The sequence below is a fragment of the Dermacentor variabilis genome, chromosome 8, assembly GCF_050947875.1.
Source record: "Dermacentor variabilis isolate Ectoservices chromosome 8, ASM5094787v1, whole genome shotgun sequence".
NCBI lineage: Eukaryota > Metazoa > Arthropoda > Arachnida > Ixodida > Ixodidae > Dermacentor > Dermacentor variabilis.
This window is the reverse complement of record NC_134575.1, coordinates 104,732,853-104,753,313: the sequence shown is the minus strand read 5'-3', so window position 1 is coordinate 104,753,313 and position 20,461 is coordinate 104,732,853. Positions and strand designations below refer to the sequence as shown.

The window sequence follows — 20,461 nt, the reverse complement described above, 5'->3', positions numbered from 1 at the left end:
ATCGTGGTTCTGGCATGTAAAACCCCAGAATACAATTCAATTCAATAGAACATATGCATCGCTGTTGTGCACAGGAAGTATTTTGGCAACTAACATTTGAATACGTGCTAAGTATCGAGTTTTTTATATATATAACGTAGTTCAAACGCAATGTTTAGGGTAAAGCAAATGGAGTTGAGCATGCTTTCATTGTACAGATGACACTTAAGCAAGCACGCTCAGTGTGACTGAGCCTTCCTAGGCATACTTCAGTTTTACAGCGCCACTTGATGGGCGGCAGAAGTGGTGGTCGTGCAAACTAAGGTTTGCCTGTTTCTTTCGATGCGTGTGACAGTCAATCTAGGTGCCATACAAATTGTTACGGCAACCAACAATGCCAAGTGCCGTTCAATTTATCCAAATCGGCTGTCAATTCCCAAAGCCAGTCAACTCGTTTAAAGTGCCAGTAATGTAGTCCAAACGCAATATACTTCAACAGCAATAGAAATTGAACGCAATCAAATTTCTGCAATGAAGCTGAGGAAAGGGTTTTAGTAGCCAATTTTATTAATTTTAAGTCCTTTTTTTACTAGAATGACACAAGAGGCTTCAACTGACTAACATAAATAAATCGAAACAAAAATGTTAACGTAGCAGAAGCAGCGCTTCATGCTTGTAGCAGACTGATCGGAAAAGAGCTAATTCGGCTTTTTTGTCTTACAGCCTTCCTATCGTACTCACCCCTTTTGCTTATCGCAGCTCAAGTCATCTGGAAAGGTTATCACGTTAAAAGTGCTTTCAGACTTTTATGAAGCAATTGACGATCCGCGCTACAACAGCTACGTCTTTGAATGCAAATGCTGAGCATAAAAGGTATGAGTAAATCTGCGAGAACATAATCTTTATAATATCAACCAAAAGCTCTTTGTTAGAAGACTATCCACTTTCTTTTGCCTGCATCACTGAGCAGTTTTCACGTATTGTGGCACTGTAGGGGAGCTAGCATAAAAGTGTAGTTGAGCCTGTCGTCCACACACATCCTGCGCACTCTATGGGGATTGTTGCATTTGGAGGCGATCCCACCGCTAGCAACCAGTTGTAGGAGTTGAGGAGGACGTAGGGGTGAAACACTTGGGAGGTTTATTTACATTATTTACAGTGAGAGTCAGTGAACAGTCTTAAAAGTCATTACCGGCCGGCAGCAACTCGGACGCTGCGGCCCGTGGCAAGAAGTTCGAGAGAGATGAATCAAGGAATGCTCTAGGAATGCTCTTCTGCTGCTCCCGGTCTGCGTCTTTTAAGCCTTTTGGTGTCTCGAAGACGCAGACCGGGAGCAGCAGAAGAGCATTCCTAGAGCATTCCTTGATTCATCTCTCTCGAACTTCTTGCCACGGGCCGCAGCGTCCGAGTTGCTGCCGGCCCGTAATGACTTTTAAGACTGTTCACTGACTCTCACTGTAAATAATGTAAATAAACCTCCCAAGTGTTTCATCCCGACGTCCTCCTCAACTCCTACAACTGGTTGCTAGCGGTGGGATCGCCTCCAAATGCAACAACTGGTGGCAGCGGTGGGATTGGAACACGTGCAGCGGGCTGAAAGCTGGCACGTTGCCACCCCGTACGGCCATTCCTAACAGGATGTGTTGCATTGACTCTTCGCGGCCTCAACCGACAGTGCCTGGTGGTGCTGTTTCTTGGGAGATGCCCGGTGGTGTCGTGAAAAGATCATTTCAACGTTTGGCTAGAAAAGCCTCGACACCAGCCTTGAACTTCGAAAAAGCTTCTTCGTTTGGGTTGAAGAATGAGCTGTACAGCAGCAGCCGCTTCACTGAGTGCTCATTGGTGGCGAAGGTCTTCAGCACAGCAGTGGGCTGGCGCGTTGCAGAACAAGAACACTGCCTCAACGCCAGGTTCCTGATGATGAACCTTCTTGGACTTATCGTGGAGTATAGCCCAGTGGATCTCTTCCACTAAAGTTCAATGCAGAAGGCCATTTGCAGACAGGCAAGCCAGAACGTTTATATTTGCGCCCTTCCTGATGGTTGCAAGATGAATAGCTGGGTCAACTCGTCTTGCTCTACCAAAACTTCTTGCACACCGGACATCTCTACTACGCACTTTCTCATATTTGATGCCTATACTATGCCCATGGGGGTGACATTTATCATACTTTTGCTTCCATTTGAGCTTTACTTGTCCAAAGGTAATGTTTTAGGTGTTCGAAGGCTATTAGAAAATATTTATATTTACGAAGTACCTACTTTAAAACATCAAATATTCACACACCCTTAATCCAAACAGTGAATTCTTGGATTTATTATCTTAAAAAGCATGGTCGTGTGCACAATTTTGTTGGTGAGGAAATTCATTATGAGAGACTGGCACAACTGCAATTCAGAAAGAATCTTTTCAAATGTCAAAAAGCAGGATTAGCCCAATTAGTTCCTTTATGGTCGTAAATGTATTAGACAGTGCAGATGTATGCTCGATTCAAAATGTAAATTTTATGCAAATATTTATACAGATATGTGTCACACCAGTGCTTATAGAAATGCCGATAGAACAGTTGAAATGAAATGTAGGAATGAATTAGGCATAGTGGACTTGACATTTGACTCAAGACTCAAATTACTCAAGATGTGTGTTAGTTAAAACAAGCTCTTTCTGTGTTAATAATGAACTTCAAATGCCGTCACTTCTCTTGTAGCCCCAGATACAATAAAATGGTCACATCACTGTACTGCATGCTGCCATTGAAGTAACAAAATACCAAGAACAGACAACGAATACTCACTAAACAATGGCATTTATTTGATGCTCTGATGAAACAGACAGTGGAAAGCTAACTTACTGTACAATAAATTGTTCTGAAAATGTACCCATTTGTAAAAAAGGTGCGAATAGACTAAGAGCTGCAGGATGAACCATGTCTGTCAGAACCTGGAAGCAACAATACATGAGTAGGTCTAACAGAACAAATTCGTAGTCGCAAGAGCAATACTGAAAAAAAAGAAAAAAAAAAGAACAACACAGTACTTACAGAAATCAGACCATCCAAACATCTGTAGTGTATTACTAAGTATTACAGTGAACATATATATTCCGTAGGGTCATGCAAACAGTAATATTTGAGATCAAAACAAATGTTTAACACTTTTCGAATAATAAAAATCACACATAAAGCAAATCGCCGATTTTACCGACTTTATTATATCAAGGTTTAACTGTATTTTGAAATTTTTTCAGAGCTATAATGGCTTTGTGTGGGTCAGTTCACATGTTCTCATAATTCACTTTGCTCTGTGTTCTATAACATGTTGAGAAAAGATCTAGAGCAAAATGATGACCCCCCAAAAATGTTTCAGGGACCCTTTAAGAGAAAGCTTTAGCACGCGGGCTAAATACATGAGAAAGGAGAAATCGTTCTCAACAACTACTGCCCCAAATTTGATGAGGTCTGTTGCATCTAAGAGAAACAGTTGGAATCTAGTGACTGTTGGTAGTGATTTTCGTGCCTTGTTATACACACACTTTAAGGCTTTGAAAATGCGCATACGAGAATATTTCGCAAGACTCAAATATTCCTACTCTTACACTAATATGTACATCCATAGCGTAATCAAACCGCGTAGGTGCGCGCACTCAAGGAAACTGTGTGGTTGTGTGCCCTTCAAAAAAGCAAAACGTGTGACAAACTTCCGCGAATCTTCATCTTATCGCACACCAGAGGCAATTAGTTTTCACGAGTGTCCAAAAGAAAAAAAAAACAACGGAATGCATGCACGGCGACATCCTTCCTATGCGCACCCCTGTGAGCACTAAATGAGTGAGAAACAAGCGGTCGCCCTTTGAGCGAGTAGTAACGAGATAGCCATCAGTTTTGCAAGCGCAAGAAGCCGAAACCGCTCGCGGAACAAAACCCAAACCGCCGCCCGCCCGCGCGCCAATGCGCGAGCGGTAGTATATAGACGCGCAGGAGCAAACTAGCGCTAAAACCACGCAAGACAACCGAAAGAGGTAAGCGCGCAAAAAAAAAAAAAAAAGATCCCTGTATTCCCAAATAATGGCAGCACCATGCCAGGAAAGAAAAAAAGGTTGGGAAATTGGCGCGCTTTTCAAACGTACAGATGGCACCGTAAATATACGGCATCGACCATTTTTGTACTTGTTCGCGGCGCCGTATATTTACGTCATTGACACTGAAAGGGTTAACATTTCGCGGAACGATTTAGGGTCACTGCATGCGGCGATATCTTCTGGGAGACTGTTCCAAAGTGTTATTTTGTCAGCGAAGCATGAAATGTTCATGGCAGATGGTCAGGTGATAATGTGTGCTATGGGGCGACTGAGGCTTAAGCGAGAGGATATACGTAATGTTGGATTTAACAGGGAATGCCTGGAGTGTGGATGGTAATAAAAGGTGTGAAGCGAGCAGAGACGGGAGATGATCCGGCGGGAAGCAAGTGATGGTAGTTCAATTGTACGTTTTAGTGCGGTTATGCTGGTTTCACTGGAGTAATAGGAAGTCACAAACCAAGCAGCGCGATTTCGTTTTGCTTCTATGCCATAGGTAAGCCATGATTGGGAAGGGTGCCGAATAGATGAGACATATTGTAACTACGGACGTACGAGTGTTATATATGCTAACTTTTTTATTTCTGGTAATACAGTTTTCAGGTTACGTTTTAAACATCCAAGGGTACGTGAATCATTAGAACAGATAGTGTCAATCATGGTCAACTCATTCACACCATTGACCCCAACGGGGCATGCTTGATAGGAGCTGTATTGTCTAGGTCTGGCTGGTTAAGCTGTGGTTGCAGGTCAATGACAGAGCTTTGTATTTACTAAGGTTAGGCAGCATGAACCATTTCTCGCACCATACTGCGATGGAATCGATATCCTGTAGTAGTGCGGTGATGTCGTTCGAGCCTTTGATAGAGAATAGAGTAAAAGCCCATTAATTTGAATTCCGCCGGGATGCTAAGAAAATTCGAATTATACTAAATTCAACCTAATGAAAGTCAGAGAAAAGAATAGCTCAGTTAAGGCGCATTTTTAGTCCAACGTAGCGTGAGTACGTGCACACGCTACAATACGTTGAAGAGAAGAACGTCATAGTTTGAAGCACTGGCGCAGCCAACGTAACCGCACGCGCCCAACACGACCTGGCTTGCCCGACGTCGAGATGGCTCTTGCTCCATCCACATATTCGTCGCGCCGGCTGCGCCGATAAAAGAAAGGTGCCCACGACCAGTGGCGTAGCTAGGTCGTCTGGCACCCGGGGCCCACAGGTCTTCTGTCACCCCCCCCCTCCCCGGGTGTAGTCGAGGAAGGCGAGGATATCGACAATTTCCGGGTTTCAGCACCAGTACAGCCGCCTTGGACACCGCGCACGTCCCCCGGGTCCCCCTCTCCTTCGCTTTCTTTCCCAGAGGTCGCGAATGCAGCAGGTATTGGCGGCGAGGAGTTACGGAGTCGCCATCTATAGGAAGCGCCTCGCTGGCGTAGTATGAGGGATCACGCGGCGCGCTCCTCATAGGTTTTGCTGTCAGCGCTCACTGAAAACACCACGCGGGAGCTCTCCCGGAAATTTCTGTAAGTACCTTCGAAACGAGAGAAGATTTTTACTGTCTAAATAATAATCTTGGGCAAACTGAAAGCACAGAATCGTTTACAGACGCTATCTCTTTACCGAATACGTACATTAAACGCCACTGTGCGTGGTCGCCGCGATTTAGTCTCCCGAACCGGCTTCTTCCGTGAAAGGTAGGCAAACGCCGAGACCAAACTATGTGAAATATGGTCTTATAGTGTTCGTATATCTAAATGGAGCGTAATAGAATGAAGCCACAATGCAGCGACCGACTGCGTGTCTGCATGCTTGTCCGCGCACCACTTCGCTTTCGCCGCGTGCGCGTTTTCGCACCGTGTCATGAGCTTTAGGCTGTAGAATATGAGCATATGACAGTACACAAGCAGCCAATGTTGCGTGGGCGCTATCAGAGCTGTTCAAAAATAATTTCATTGTAGAGACTTAGACGCCTACGGGGACTGATGTGCCGGACGTCGCGACGATTCAATATTTTTTTTTTCTAAATTCTTCGACGTTTCAATATTATTTCTCGAGTTGCGTCGCACTATATGTTTATCCGTGTTCTCAGCGTGCGATTTCCCGTTGCTTCTTTTTTGGTAATCCAGTGCATTAATTCATAACACAAACATGACCATATGCCATGCGTTCTTTTTTTTTTGTGCTTCTTACCGCTCCCTATCCACTCCAGTGAACTTGCCAGTATATATAGCATCGACAAGTTCATAGACCAAACCGTCATGACATTAGTCGGGCAGCGGACTCGGGCGAGCGTCTCAGTGCGCGTTTTTCGAACATTGCAGACCGGGGGCCGAAGCAGAAATCTTCCTCGCGTCTGTGCTTGCTGCATACCCGAGTTGTAGCCGATGACTGCCGGTTTTGTTTCGCGAGCCAAGCTTCACGCAGCTTCTTGTCCTGCGGCTACGTATGAATAAGGCTGACACCGGGCTCCGTTGCGTACGTCCGGCACTGCGGCACCGAGCAGTAGCCTACCATGTTGCGCACCTACCACCACCTACCGCAGCCACTACCTATCGTAGTGCTTTCAATCGTTGTAAAGGAGACACTCGAAGCGGGAAAATCCCGCCAATAAATGAGGACCGCAGCGTACGAGGGAACTTAAACTTTCCTTTTCAGCTCGCTTCGGCGCTCCCGAAGCTGCTGACGCGCCCACTATGTCCACGTGATCCCTAATAGCACGTCACGCCGATGGTGGCGCCAGCTTTTCCAGTGGTGGAGCTATACCACAGCGGAGCTCGAGGCTAATACACGCTGTTTTTTTCTACGCCAAATAACACAGTTTGCTGCACTGATAACTTGTGATAAGCGCATGTGCACATCTTCTGTCAGGCTGTAAGGCTTGGCAACCAATACAAATGCGGCATCGTGGCAAATACGGCTCACGTCACAAGTAACAAAAATTTATAAAGTTTTAATTACCAATTTTAGCCGCAACATTGCATTTGCAAAATTGAAGGCCGACATTCATATCTTGCCCAATAACAACTTCACGAAAATCGTCGTAGGTTCTATGGCCCGCAGTATTTTGCCTGTGGGCAGCCCTGAACGAAAAGGAAAATTAAATTGTGTCTCAGTGACGCTGATCTCCCCACCGTAATAGAAAAACGGAAAACGCCACCTGCCTCCTTGCTGCGCGGGCGCCAATGTTATGACAATTACGACTTCTCTTTATTGCGATCAATAAAGCCTTGTTTTATTTACTGCTATACGGACAAACGTGATTATCCTAGCTGCGGTACCTCCAAAAGTTTGGGAACAGAATAGAGCACGCTTCGCGTCGATTTTTGGCGTCACCATAAAAAAAAAAAGGACCTCGATGAAGCCCGTGCCTGCGAAACCTGTTGGTCTGCACTCGCGATGGAGAGGGTTGAGGGTTCAACCTCACTGGTCTACTATTTCATATTTCTTTCGCTACTGCCATACTAGGCGCCGCCCGCAGTGCCAAAGTACTGTAGGTTGTAGCACCCAAAACGATTTTGTTTGAGAAATTTTTGTTGAGTTAATAATATGACTTTGAATCCTCAATTCTGGAATTGAAGTACTTCCTCTATAAGTACTAATTAGGGGAATATTAAGGATATGGTTATTACTTACCTGCCATATTTCTCACGCTACCGAGTTCCTAGTAATCACAGACACATAACTTCATGGAATATCAGGAAATATCCTTACAAAATTCGCGTTTCTTTTAAATTCTGTGCAGCTGGCACAGACACTGTACTTGACATGAAGTCACACAATAACAACAGTTTTCTGAAACTTTCGAGGGTAAGAAGGAAAGCGTGAAACATAACGGCAGGTTTCGCAGCGGCATCTCGGAGCGAGCGGGTAAGGGGAAGTAAAAGCGAGCTGAACGTCGCGGCGCCCGCGACTATATACAGCCTGTGGAGTCATACGCCGCCAAACTCTTCGGCCGCACCGAGTCTGAAGACGATTCAGAGAATCCCATTCGCGACTTTTGACTGCCGCACTTATGCAACGTCGCTCTCAACGAACGCTTCGCCGTAAACGAGAGCGCCGGGTGCGCTCGTTGAACGCCCTCTTGCTGCTGTTTTTGTCCGTCTTCGCTGCGCGTTGTGGACGGAAGAGGGACCCAAGAGCCTCAACGCCTTACTGTATGTTTAGCGACTCCTGCTCCCAGCATGAACGCACGGCACACCCCACATGAAACATTCCGCTAAGGCGAATAGTTTCGCGACCATTTTGGGAATTAAATTTCTTAGCCCGCACATTCGTGCAATTATTTCATGGGGTGTTGATAGAGCTGCAGCCGACAATTCTGCGGCGCAACGCATCGGGTACATGAGCTCGGGCTACTGGATACCGGAGCATTCTTTGCCATTTGCGCCCAGTCAAGTCGGCGGAAAAAGAGGTCTCTTCAGGCATATGACACCCCCCCCCCCTCCCACTGGCCCCTTGCACCCGGGGCCCACGGCCCCCCGGCCCCCCCTGTTGCTACGCCACTGCCCACGACGCTTCACCGACGGTGGGTTGGGGATCGCAGCGGTTGGGGATCGAGGCGGCGCGTGGGTTGGAGATAGTTCTGCGCATGTTCTGAACAGAACAGCCGACGGCGTGTGCGTCGAAGTCTTCAGAGGATCGCACTTTGGCTGGCGCAGCGCAAGCGGGGTAGCGTGATTGGCCACACGCGACGCGCGCCGCAGGAACAAGAGCTGCGTTCTAAAATGCACTCTCGAAAGGCATCACAACCTGGTACGACGTTAGCCTCCGTTGCACTTTCGTAGATGCACCGGCTGCATGCTGCTGAGTTCCACTATATGCATACGTGGCGTCCAAACTCATATCCCAGCAACGCTTTCCTTTGAGTAATAGCCGCGAATCTCAATGGCTATGCTTTTTGGCACTGCGAGCGCCGATAAACGTCACAGCCGCCATGTTATAGGCATTACTTGGGGGCCGCTTCTCGGCAGTACACCTCGTAGATAAAGAGCGTAGCCTCCCAAGATGTGACATTAAACAAAGAAAGAAAGAAAAAAGACGCAGTTTCGCCCGAAAGGCGAAGCATCGATTGCGATATGAAATTAGCAGACAGCGGTATGAAGTAAGGAAAGTACTTTTATCGGCCGTATCAACTTGTAAACATTCGCTTGCTAACTAAAATACTAAACATGGTGTCAGCGCGCACACAAAACATGAACACATCACACCCCATAGCTACGGGCACTCGCTGTCAAAACGATAGCGTGGGGAAACGCGGCAACAGCTGCGCGCGAAATGACATTTATGCTGTCTATCGCTTCAACGCAAATTGAGCGCCGAGAACACACAGTACGCACAAATCTACGAGCCACCGACTCAACTAGATTCTGCCCCCCCCCCTCCCCCCCGTGCTCTGCCCCCAAAGCAGATCACTCTCAAGATACAGCATCGTGAACGTGCGCAGCCGCCGCATTCGGAGTCGGAGCTGGAGAGAACGCCCGAGAAGTTATGATTGCGAAGACGACAGTAAAGCAGATTCAAGCTCTGAGGGCGACAACGTTTTCAGTCAGCACAGGGCATCCGCAGCTGTTTCCCGGCGAGTTTCCTTTACGGCCTTGAGCCGTCTCCTTCCCTGTGTGCTCTTATCTGCCGATCTTTTTTCACGACCTCAGAGCTCTACTGATTATCTTCTGGGCGCATACTTCGCTTCGTTATAATGTGCTGCCAAAAGAAACTTCCGTTCACCCGAAAAAGGCTTCCCGTAGCACATCTCGGCCCAGCACTATGGATCAGCGCAAGACAATTTACAACCGCGTGGGATTTCTTTCTACTCTTCCTCTCTTCAGAGGTGATAAAGACAATCTGAAAAAATGCAGATATGCTTGGATGCATAATCTTGTAGTTGCCCAGCTGCATTAAAAGCGATCGGTCCTGGAAGAGGTGCATGGCTCTAAACAAACTGGTGAGGTACGTTCCTTGGACTTTTCATCGGACTATCCTCAGAAGATGCCGAAAAGACGGAACTGCAAAATTTCTTACCACAATGTTGTACAAAAAGCATACGATCTGTTGGAAAATTGTGGAGTGCACCTATGCTTCGCAAAATCCAGGAACTGCTTCACCGCATAGCATGAGCGTTGAAGTGGTCTTAATTTCTTTTTCGTATGCAACGAACTGCGGTGTACTGAGCATTTATTTCTTCAGACACTATTCCTGGGTTATTTATTTTTGAAATGCACCTTCTGAATTTTCTTTTATATATTTTTGTAAATATCATGTTTTTATTGCTGCTTTTATGAAATGACAGCAAAAATGGCACTTTCTAGAATTTTTATGTTTTACCTAACATTTTTTTGGCAACATATGTTTTTGGTAAAATCATTTCATTATGTAAAATATGATATGCTGCAATGTGTGCTGCAATGTTATTTCAAGTGGAGAATAATTTTTTTTAAACCTATAAAAAACGACCATTTCCTGGCCGTAAAAAAAAAGTTGATGAGGCTACATATGCCATCAGGGCTGATCTTGACGTCTGGCATTAATATTAGTTAAATTGGTAGTATTGGTTCAATAAGAACGTCATTAGTGTAGGAGAAAACTGATGTGAAGTAGTCGTTAAGAGGCGACGCGCATTTCTAAGAGTTAATGAGATTGCCATCCGAATCTGTTCAATCTGTCTAGAACGCGTCGTTGCTAAATGTAAGTGCCAGAATTTATTGGGATTTGATCATAGAATAGTCCGCAGTATGGGTTGATACATCAAATTTCTCCGCTTTTTATGGTCTATACCGTATGCAGTTTACAGAACTATGGTATCTATTGTAGGTGCAGAGCTACGAATTTACAAACTTCTTGTTTCAATTTTCCTTCACATATTTATAAATTCCTGCTATAACATCCAGGCCTTAAATCAAAATTCTCCTTCCAGCAGTCACTAGAATTTCACTTATTCTCCTAAATGCAACAAATTTCGTTATCACTGGCCCAGTGGTAACCTCAGAAAAGCGTTCCTGCATTTTACATAATTTTAATAGGCAGCATCGGAGTTGGGCCTGAGCAAAAGCTTTTTCTTAGGAGCACATGGAGACACTTGCGCTATCTGATGCAGTAGAACACTATGCAACAAGCTACACGTTTGTAGATCTATTTATTTATTTACAGGATACTGCCGGCCTTAGTCTTAGGCCTTGGGCAGGAGTGGACAGTGCGATATACAGATGAACAAAACAAGAACAGCAAAAATCATTACAAGAATTCAATACATTGCAATAGACATATTCCCTGATCCGCACAAGCCGTACACAGCATTCCAACAAAAAAAAAGTATTACAAAATTTCAATATATTTTAAAATACGGATATTCGCTGAACCGCAAAAGCTGTACAGAGCATATTGATAACAACGGGACATTGATAACAAAGAGTCGCATTCATACTGGTATGCTGAAAGACATCGCGCATGCTCGGTAGGTTGAGTAGCAAGAAATCTACAAACAGTAATGACAAGCAAGCGAAAATAGCCTCTCGTTAAACATGGCTGTTGAACTACACTATATTATCATGGTGCTGTGATCTGTCTGCTCAAGTGAAGAGACTGCGTAAAGGACTTCGAGCAGAAGGTGCAACTATATGGCTGGTCACCTATATGAATGCGCTGGTGTGTCTTCAGGCAAATCTTAAACGAGAATCTCTGAAGGCATAAAGGGCATTGAAATGGTTTCTCGCCTCATGTGTTTCCTAAGGTTGCCCTTTTGTGAGAAGTTCTGAGAGCATGAGGGGCACTGATATGGCTTCTCACCTGTGTGGGTGCGCAGGTGGACTTTCAGGTGACCCTTGTATAAGAAGCTCTGAGAGCATGACGGACACTGATATGGCTTCTCACCTGTGTGGGTGTGCAGGTGGACTTTCAGGTGACACTTGTGTGAGAAACTCTGAGAGCATGAAGGGCATTGATATGGCTTCTCGCCTGTGTGGGTGCGCAGGTGGGCTTTCAAGTGGGCCCGTTGTGAGAAGCTCTGAGAGCATGAAGGGCACTCAAATGGCTTCTCGCCTGTGTGGGTACGAAGGTGGTCTTTGAGGTGACACTTTCGTGAGAAGCTCTGAGGGCATGAAGGGCACTCAAATGGCTTCTCGCCTGTGTGGGTACGCAGGTGAACGTTTAAGTCATATCTGTTTGGAAAGCCCCGAGAGCATGAAGGGCACTGATATGGTTTCTCACCTGTGTGGGTGAGCAGGTGGGCTTTCAGGTGACCCTTGTGTGAGAAGCTTCGAGAGCATGAAGGGCATTGATATGGCTTCTCGCCTGTGTGGATGCGCAGGTGGGATTTCAGGTAGGCCTGCTGTGCAAACCTCCGAAAGCATGAAGGGCACTCAAATGGCTTCTCGCCTGTGTGGGTGCGGAGGTGAACGTTTAAGTTGTATCTGTTTGACAAGTTCTTATGGCATGAAGGGCACTGAAATATCTTCTCGCCAGTATGGACGCTGTAATGTGCTTCCAGATGAAACAGTTCGTCAGCCCCATAGTCACATAGGTGACATCGGTGGAGGCATCCATGCTTGGAGTTGTCACATTTGGCAGTTGACGGAGAAATAGAAGGCCTCGATGCTGCACAAATAAAACAACATTAAGTAAGAGTTATTATGAAATGCCAAAAAAGCACACAGATCCTAAATTTACTGACAAGCTTTCTTTCTTTTCTTTATTTGGGAGATCTTTAGGGTGATTTCAAGTCTGATGAAACAACATACTCCTAATGGTCCTTTTAATTTAATCAATATTTCTGCCTTTAAATCTTCCTGACCCTGTTTGTGAAGTCCACTTATAAAAGTATTTTACAGAAAAGTACAACAATCGTAAAGTGGCAGAATGTGGAGTGTTAGACGAATCTCTCAAGTACATATGAGCCTCAGAGAACACTTTAAAAATACTTTGACCAAGCTTGTTCTCTTATCCTCAATCAGCACTTGAGGCCCGGAGGCCATATATGGCACTTGAAAAACTTATGATTCGCTGACACCACAAATTTGTCTCATACAAGACTTCGTCAGTGGGTTTCTTCTTGTTCACACTCTGAACTTTGGCAACGTTTTCATAAGTTAAGATTACAAGAAGCCGGCTAGAAAATACCGTAGTTTTCCCCATGTAAACCGCCAACACATACAACACGCATCCTCAAATAGCCCAAAAAGAAGAAAAAAATGTGCGCGCACAACCCACGCAAATAAAGGCATATAACCCTCAGATGTTTACAAAAACAGTATCCATTTGGGATAAATGTTTTGCCCATGCAGTATCTTCAGGCAGTGAATCTTCTTTACTGCATTCGGAGACTGAAGCTGGGCCGTTTAGTGCGGCTTATCGTGATCTAATTTATCGTGATCCAAGCTTTTCGTTGCGACAAAGAAAAAAGTTGGTACCATAAATATTCATAAGATGCTTGTTTTCACCTCTGGCCGACCCTCACGCACGTCATTTGGTGCCATGAATATTCATTGTTGGTCCCTTTGATAAGATGTTTGCTTTCACCTCTGGCCAACCCCCCCTTGTCACAATAGCAAAAGTTTTATGCATTTCAATGTTCAAAGGTTGGCAGTTATATCCCTGAGGCACCAGAATGCCACACAAGTTACTGCACACAGATTTAGGATCCTAGTTTCAGTTCTGTTATCTCTATCATATATAACGAAATGGCTAGTTCTTTAACTTTGTTTGTAATAGAGTAGAACCCCAGTGATACGTTTCTATAAAAAGGAAGAGCCGGCAAGATGTAAGTCAGGAAGGCTGCAAATTGCCACAGCAACGTCAGAAACAGTTCTGAATTGCTGCCAGTACAGTTATTAGACATCTCCGTGCCTGTACCTTGACTGGGGATGGAGTGTGCACGTGTGTACAACTAAGGAACACATACCATGTTCCATGAAAGTGCCCACTTTCAACTTTATTGTGCTTCACTGCAACACTATGCATAAGCATTACTGTATACCACGGCTGTATTACGCTGAAGCTGAATAAATAGAAGTAGCAATGCGGCAGCGGCAATTAAGACTGCTTAAAGGGACACTAAAGGTTACTATGAAGTCAAGTTAAAGTGATAAAGCAATGCTCTAGAACGTTTAAGGCGTCAATATAATCGCCAACAGAGCTTTAGTAACCGAGAAATTGAGGTAAATGCATGACACGATTTGAGACCCCCAGCGACATTCCGGTACTAGCCCGATGATGAAGGCACTCCTCATCATATTTTATATCACTAGTACTCAACTACTCGAATGAGAAAGATCATTTCATTAGGTTATAAGGCGGAAGAAAATGATACTTGTCTACTTCTGTTCGATTCTAAGAAAAAAATAACATTTTGACGTTACCCTTCAGTAGTATGGGTGGTCGGCAGGTTTCGTTTTCGCTCGGTTCTACGCGCTCCACTCTGCGCCGCGCACGCTTTGGAGTTTCATTTGTTTCGTTATCGCGTCGTGCTGCGCTGGTTCTGCTGGCTCGCAAAACTTGCATTTGGAACAAGCAGCTAGAATGTCACGTCCGTGTGATGTCGTGGGATGCGCGAACGGTCCGCAGAACTTGGCCAAGGGCAGTTGCAGCGGCGAACCCAACATTACTTATCACTGTCTGCCAAAGAGTGATCCTCTCCGTTCGAAGTGGTTAAGTGTCGTACCTCTGCCACAGCGCGTTGGCAGAGCCAAAAAATCGCATAGTGTGGTCGCTACACTTTCGTCCAGCGGATCACGAGTTCATCGCCGCCTTACTGAAGTCCTGCGGAGTGCCTTTCAAAGCAATGCTTTCCCGTAGCGCTGTTCCGTCGGTCTTGCCTGCATACTCCGAAGCTCAAGAACTCCAGGTCGAAAACGGGGCTGTGAGTGCGGCATTTGGTTTTCGCGAAGGAAAAGCTACAAATGTGCGAATATGTACAGCCATGACATACAGTTGCCGTCGTAGTAGTACGCAACGACGCCGGCAGCTCGAGCCCTCAGCAGCAAGTCACGTTCATCAGTGCTTAAGTCGATGCAGTCAAGCCCAACATCGTGAGCCAATGTGTGGTTGTTAGTGTCGTCCATTGCAACGAACGTCGAAGTTGGCATAATAAAATAAAGAACCAGCTTATCGTCGCGCGCTTCCCCTTCAGCTATAGCCACAATTGTACCGCTTTCGCGCTGATGTCGGCTCTGTCTTGGCTCTGTTTCTGGCCGCGCGTTTGAGTTTCGCCCAGAATAGCCGTAGCGCCGTCTGCGTGTGCCGTTTTACTCACCAACGGCGCAACGTCACTATGAGACCATGACGTCACCACTCCTCGATCGGAGGGCGGGCGATTTGAACGGCGCTACGCCGACGCTTCAGAACGCATTTTTTCTTAACATAAGTCTCTTCTTCGCATGAAACAAGCGTTTCAAGGTTTCAGGGATGGTATTTCAACAGTCCAAGTTGACTTAATATAGACCTGTATTGTCCCTTTAAATGGGTGAAAGCGAAAAATTACGCTCCCTTTGGTGAAATGTTTTCCTCTGCACGTTCGTTGTGAAGGCAAGCTTTCGCCTAGCTGCTGTAGTACGTACCTCCTGCTGCGGCACAGAGAAAATAAAACAAAGATTAACAGACATTCAGTTTGTAGGTTTTATAATTTCTCGAATCGTGAATGGTCACATGCAATAAACTATATTTAAAAAGCAAGCGACAATGGTCATCCCCATGCAGGTGGCATCCGCAATCCAGGATTCCGTGGTTTCCTGCTGCCCGTCGCACTCTGCACCAGTAGAAGCTGGTCTTAAAAGGCACAAGCTGGTCAGCAGGTCCTCCCGCTGCCCTGGGGCAGAGGGTTGGGGGAGGGTAGGCAATGTCACATCGGTGCACTGCGATACCATATAGTAGAGCGAGCATGGTGCTCAGTATTTTTTACAGGCCTAGTCGTAGCAAGTCAGCTATGTCGCATGAAACAGTGTCTTGTGTATAAATAGGCTTGTCCATATTCTTCTCCATGAAGTGGCCTCCTCGCTCATCAATTTGCACTACAGTGGAAGATACATTCTTCTGCCGAGTTTGTAATGCACCACGATTTCGGTGTATCATCTGGGTACGCCTTCGTCTTGGTTCTCCGTGGCATTGACCCTCAGCAGATTAGCCTAGAGAGTATGTTCACACGTACACACCAACATTTCCTGCCAGGCGCCCATTATCCGGAGTACAGAGTGTGTACGTGTCCGGGAGGTATTTCGTACTTTTGAGTATGTCGGAGCTAATGCAAGGAAGGCATTGCTGAGGCAGCATTGGGTTTTCCACTGTTCTTTTTATTTTATATCGCGCTGTACAGGCTGTACAGAATGGTGAGGGCTGGGGTGAGGAGTGGACGCATGTGGTGAAACCGAACGAAGACATGGCCGCAGGAATCACTATACTGGCTGACAAATATACAGACCAGTAGTGTCATTCATCAGGAATTAGAGCAGCAATGTCACTAAACATGGTGTGCAGCTCCTGGACATAGGTGGAAGCATCATGGGCGCAAGGTGGTGATGACGGCATGAAGAATTACCCAGGAAGGCGCAGCGCAACGCCATAGACGAGTTCAGCCAAAGAGCACCCTAGGTCAGCCTTTAGTGCTGATCGCATGCCCAGAAGGACAAAGGAAAGGTGGGCGAGCCAACGTTCCCTTGGCTGAAGGATGGTGACGACAGCCTTCAGTGGTCGATGAAGTCATCCTACCAGGCCATTCGCATTGATTGGCGGTCATATCGATGTGTAGAACGCCCAGGATGTTGGCAAGCGCGGTGAATAGGGCCAATTGAAACTGGCGGCCTCAGTCGGTGGCGACGACAGAAGGGCATCTGAAACACGACACCGAGCCGCTCATCAAAGCCATAGCAACTGTCTCTGCCATAGTGTCTATAATGGGAAACGTCTGTAGCCATCAGGTGAAGTGATCCACACCTGTGAGTAGGTAACAGGCCCTCCACGATTACAGGAGAGGGCCCACAATATTGATGTGGACATGGGAAAACCTCGCGTCTGGAGGCCGAAATGAGGATTTAGACGCGGTGGTACGGCGATGAACTTTGAAATGCTGGCACGGACGGAATGTTCGCACTTAATGACGGATGTCTGCATTGATGCAAGGCCAAAGGAAGCGAGTGGTGACTAGCTCCAGGGTCGCACGAATACCGGGGTGGCTCATGTTGTGCAGTTGATTAAAAATTGCGCGATGAAAAGCCAAAGGCACGAGGGCTTGAGTAACACAAGTGGATGTATCGCACATTATCAACGAGCAAGAAAATGGAAGCGAGCACTCAGTGAAGGACAGAGACGTGGATCAGGAGCGAAGGCGACGCAGCTCAGGGTCGTTACGCTGGGCGGTGCTAGCTCCGACATGTCTACAGGTGGTTGGCCGCCAAGGCACCGATGCGGACGAGTGCATCAATGGCAGCATTTTCTGACCCATGCACATGACGGAGATCCACTGTGAACTTGGAGATAAAGCACAGTTGGCAGATCTCCCGTGCAGTATAGTTGCTGTGATTCTGATGGAAGGCGAACCTCAGGGGCTTATGGCCTATGATGGCAAGAAAGTCCCGGCCCTCAAGAAAGTGGCGAGAATGCTTGATGAAAAGATACACCACAAGGAGTTCTCGACTGAATACGCTGTATTTAGCTTCAGACAGCTTCAGTTTTTAGAGAAAAAACTAAGAGGCTGCTACCAGATACGTGTTGCTCGAGAACTTCACCGACTGCCATGCTCGGTGCATTGGCGATGAGATGTATTGGGGCATCATCAGAGTACGGTGGCATCTGCCAGGGCTTTCTTGGCAGTAGCGAAGGCATATGCAGCGTCCTCAATCCACTCAAGTGGCACAGTCGGATCTTTTTTGATAGCCAGTAGATCGGTCAGAGGCTTCAGGAAATCGGTACACTTCGGAAGAAAGTGGAAATAAAGGTTCAGTAGGCCCAGGAATTCTCTAGCTTGTGGGGTGACAAAGTGGCCTAAGAACTTGATCGTAGCGACACCAAAGAGGCACTTGTTTGGAGTAATGACGAGACCGTAATCATCACTTGTTTGGAATAATGATCAGACCGTAATGATCAGGTCGGTGGGAAAAGGTCGCGCAGGTGAGCTTCATGCTTGGGGCTGGATGAGCTTGCGACGAGATCATCAAGGTATAGGCGAACACGAAGTCGAGACCTCGCCTGACCTCATTGTTACTGGGCTGAAAAGTCTGTGCAGGTTTGAGCAATACAAAAGCATCCTCACCCACTCGAAGAGGCCGAAAGAGGTGGTAATGGCCGTCTTCGGAACGGCAGCGGGTTCCACAGGAATTTGATGATAAGCTTTCAGTAAGCCAGTTTTAGAAAAAATCGTGCACCCAGCCAAATTAAAGGTGAAGTCTAGTACATGAGGAAGTGGATAGTGGTCTGGTAAGGTGTGCGCATTCAGAGCACGGTAATCATCACATGGTTTCCAGTCGCCAGAATCTTCATTTGCCACCATGTGGAGTGCCGATGCCCAGTTTCTTGAGGAAGGTCGTACAACGCCGAGTTGAAGCGTGTGCTCAAACTCCCAGCGAGCTATGGTGAGGCGGTCTCCACACAGTCGGCGGGGCCGAGTAAAGACAAGAGGTCCAGTGGTCACAATGTGGTGAGTGATTGAGCGCTTCACCGGTGACTCTCTTGTATGCAGCTTCGTAAGATTGGGAAAATCAGCAAGGCTTTCTACGTACAGAGAAGCGGGTGCAAGAGCTCAAAGCCACGTCGGCGAGGCGGTGCAGAGTATGCCATTGATGGAGAGGTGGGTGAAGAGATTAATGAGGCAATGAGCATGCACGTCTACCGCAAGGTTGAAGAAACTGAGGAAGTCAGCGAGGAAGAAAAAAAAATGCGAAACGTACAACGCAATCTAAGTTTAAGTGTAAGAAAGCGTTGGCCGTATGTCAGGATGGCGGAGTTGTTTAATGTTTGGTGCAGGCAGGTCTGTTGGTTGTGACGACGATCTGCACAAAGGCGCAAACATAAAGGCGATAACCTGACGCTAAGCTTGGCTCCTGTGTCGACAAGGAAGCAAGCGCCACTAATCTTGTCAGAAACGTAAAATAGGCGACATGTCCTGCGACCAGTACCACTTGCCGCCGTCAGTGGCCTGTCGCAGCATTTTCCAACCAGGAGCACAGAAGTGTGCGCTTGAGAGCAGAGGTGCCAAATACGCGGTGGAACCAACACACAGCCGAAGACGAGATGTCGCTTCGCACGTCGGATGGTTGAAGCTCTGGAGAGCGCGGGGGCACCAGGGAGCGACTGCTCGACCGGAAACTCAACGAAGATCGGCGTGAGAAGGGCGCGAGGTCATTTAGACATCTGACTTATGCTGGCGGAATCCATGCCGAACGGTTGGAGCTGCGTGTTCTTTACCACGTAACCAAGTATGTCGGACGTCTTGCGAGGAAGATCCAGCTCCGGCGGCGTTAGGCTTTGAATTCTTTTTATTTTTATATTGCGCTACCATCCTCCTCTTTGGCGGGCCCTGCAAGCGGAAACGAGTTGCGGCCTGCGGCTCCGGCCCAAGGCAAGAGGCGCTACAAGTACATGTAAAGCTGGGCCACTTATCCCTTCAGGTTGGTAGAGCCTACACACTGCTTACAAGTCCGTTATCGCCACTAGTTGCTCCTTTGACCTCACGGTGGCAGCCATGAGGTCGTCTGCTGTTTTTTGGATGAGTCCATGTCCCCACAAAGATCCACGACTCCACAAAGATCCTTTTTATTCCGCATTGAGGGACCAAGACGTCCAGACTATGAAAACAGTTCTCGACTGCTTTCAAGGGCAAGGTTATTTTAGCCGCACAGTACAACGGCAACAGTGCGGCCGGGAGGTATAGTTTGGCGTCAACGAAGGAAGCATTCGCGGATGGCACAGCAGACGGACGCAAGCTCCCGCCCTATGTCGTCTTCAAACGCAAGACAGTGCCTAAAGGTGAGGAGCTGCCAAAAATGTGGTTGTGATATACCATGAGAAAGGCTGGATGAGCGAGAACCTTGTGCTCGAGTGGATAATGTCCGTCTGGTGTAGGCGGCCTGGTGCACTGTTGTCGTTCCCGTCCATCCTCGTGCTGGAAGCATTTCGTTGCCCTTTGGCCAACTCAGTGAAAAGGCTGTTGCGCGAATCTGGCCCTGCATTCGTCGTTATCCCGGATGGGACGTCTCAGCTGCAGCCTTTAGGCGTTTGCGTGAACAAGCCGTTCAAGGACGCGGTCAGGCGGTGTTACGCAGATTGGATGCGCTCAGGTCAGCCTGCAGCGACGCCGACCGGGCGGCTGAAAAAGGGCTTCACCAGCCGCACTATGCAAGTGGATTCTGGAGGCATGGGCCAACATACCACAGGACCTTGTGCGACGCGCATTCAAGAAGTGCGACATCTCCATCTCGCTAGGATGAGTACCTC

At 47.0% G+C, this 20,461-nt stretch overlaps 1 protein-coding gene across 4 annotated transcripts in view; it reads right to left on the bottom strand.

Moving 5' to 3' along the window:
* Positions 1-20,461, bottom strand: part of LOC142590506 (uncharacterized) — a 126,749-nt gene that overhangs the window by 15,972 nt on the left and 90,316 nt on the right. For 3 of the 4 annotated variants that reach the window (XM_075702681.1, XM_075702684.1, XM_075702683.1), the window contains one exon: positions 9,474-12,640. The exons of the other annotated variant lie outside the window; for it this stretch is intronic. In XM_075702681.1, coding sequence (XP_075558796.1) covers positions 11,712-12,640 — 929 coding nt within the window. In that variant the 3' untranslated portion in view covers positions 9,474-11,711. Of the gene's footprint in view, positions 1-9,473; positions 12,641-20,461 lie in introns of those variants that run through there. 4 annotated transcript variants of the gene reach the window in all.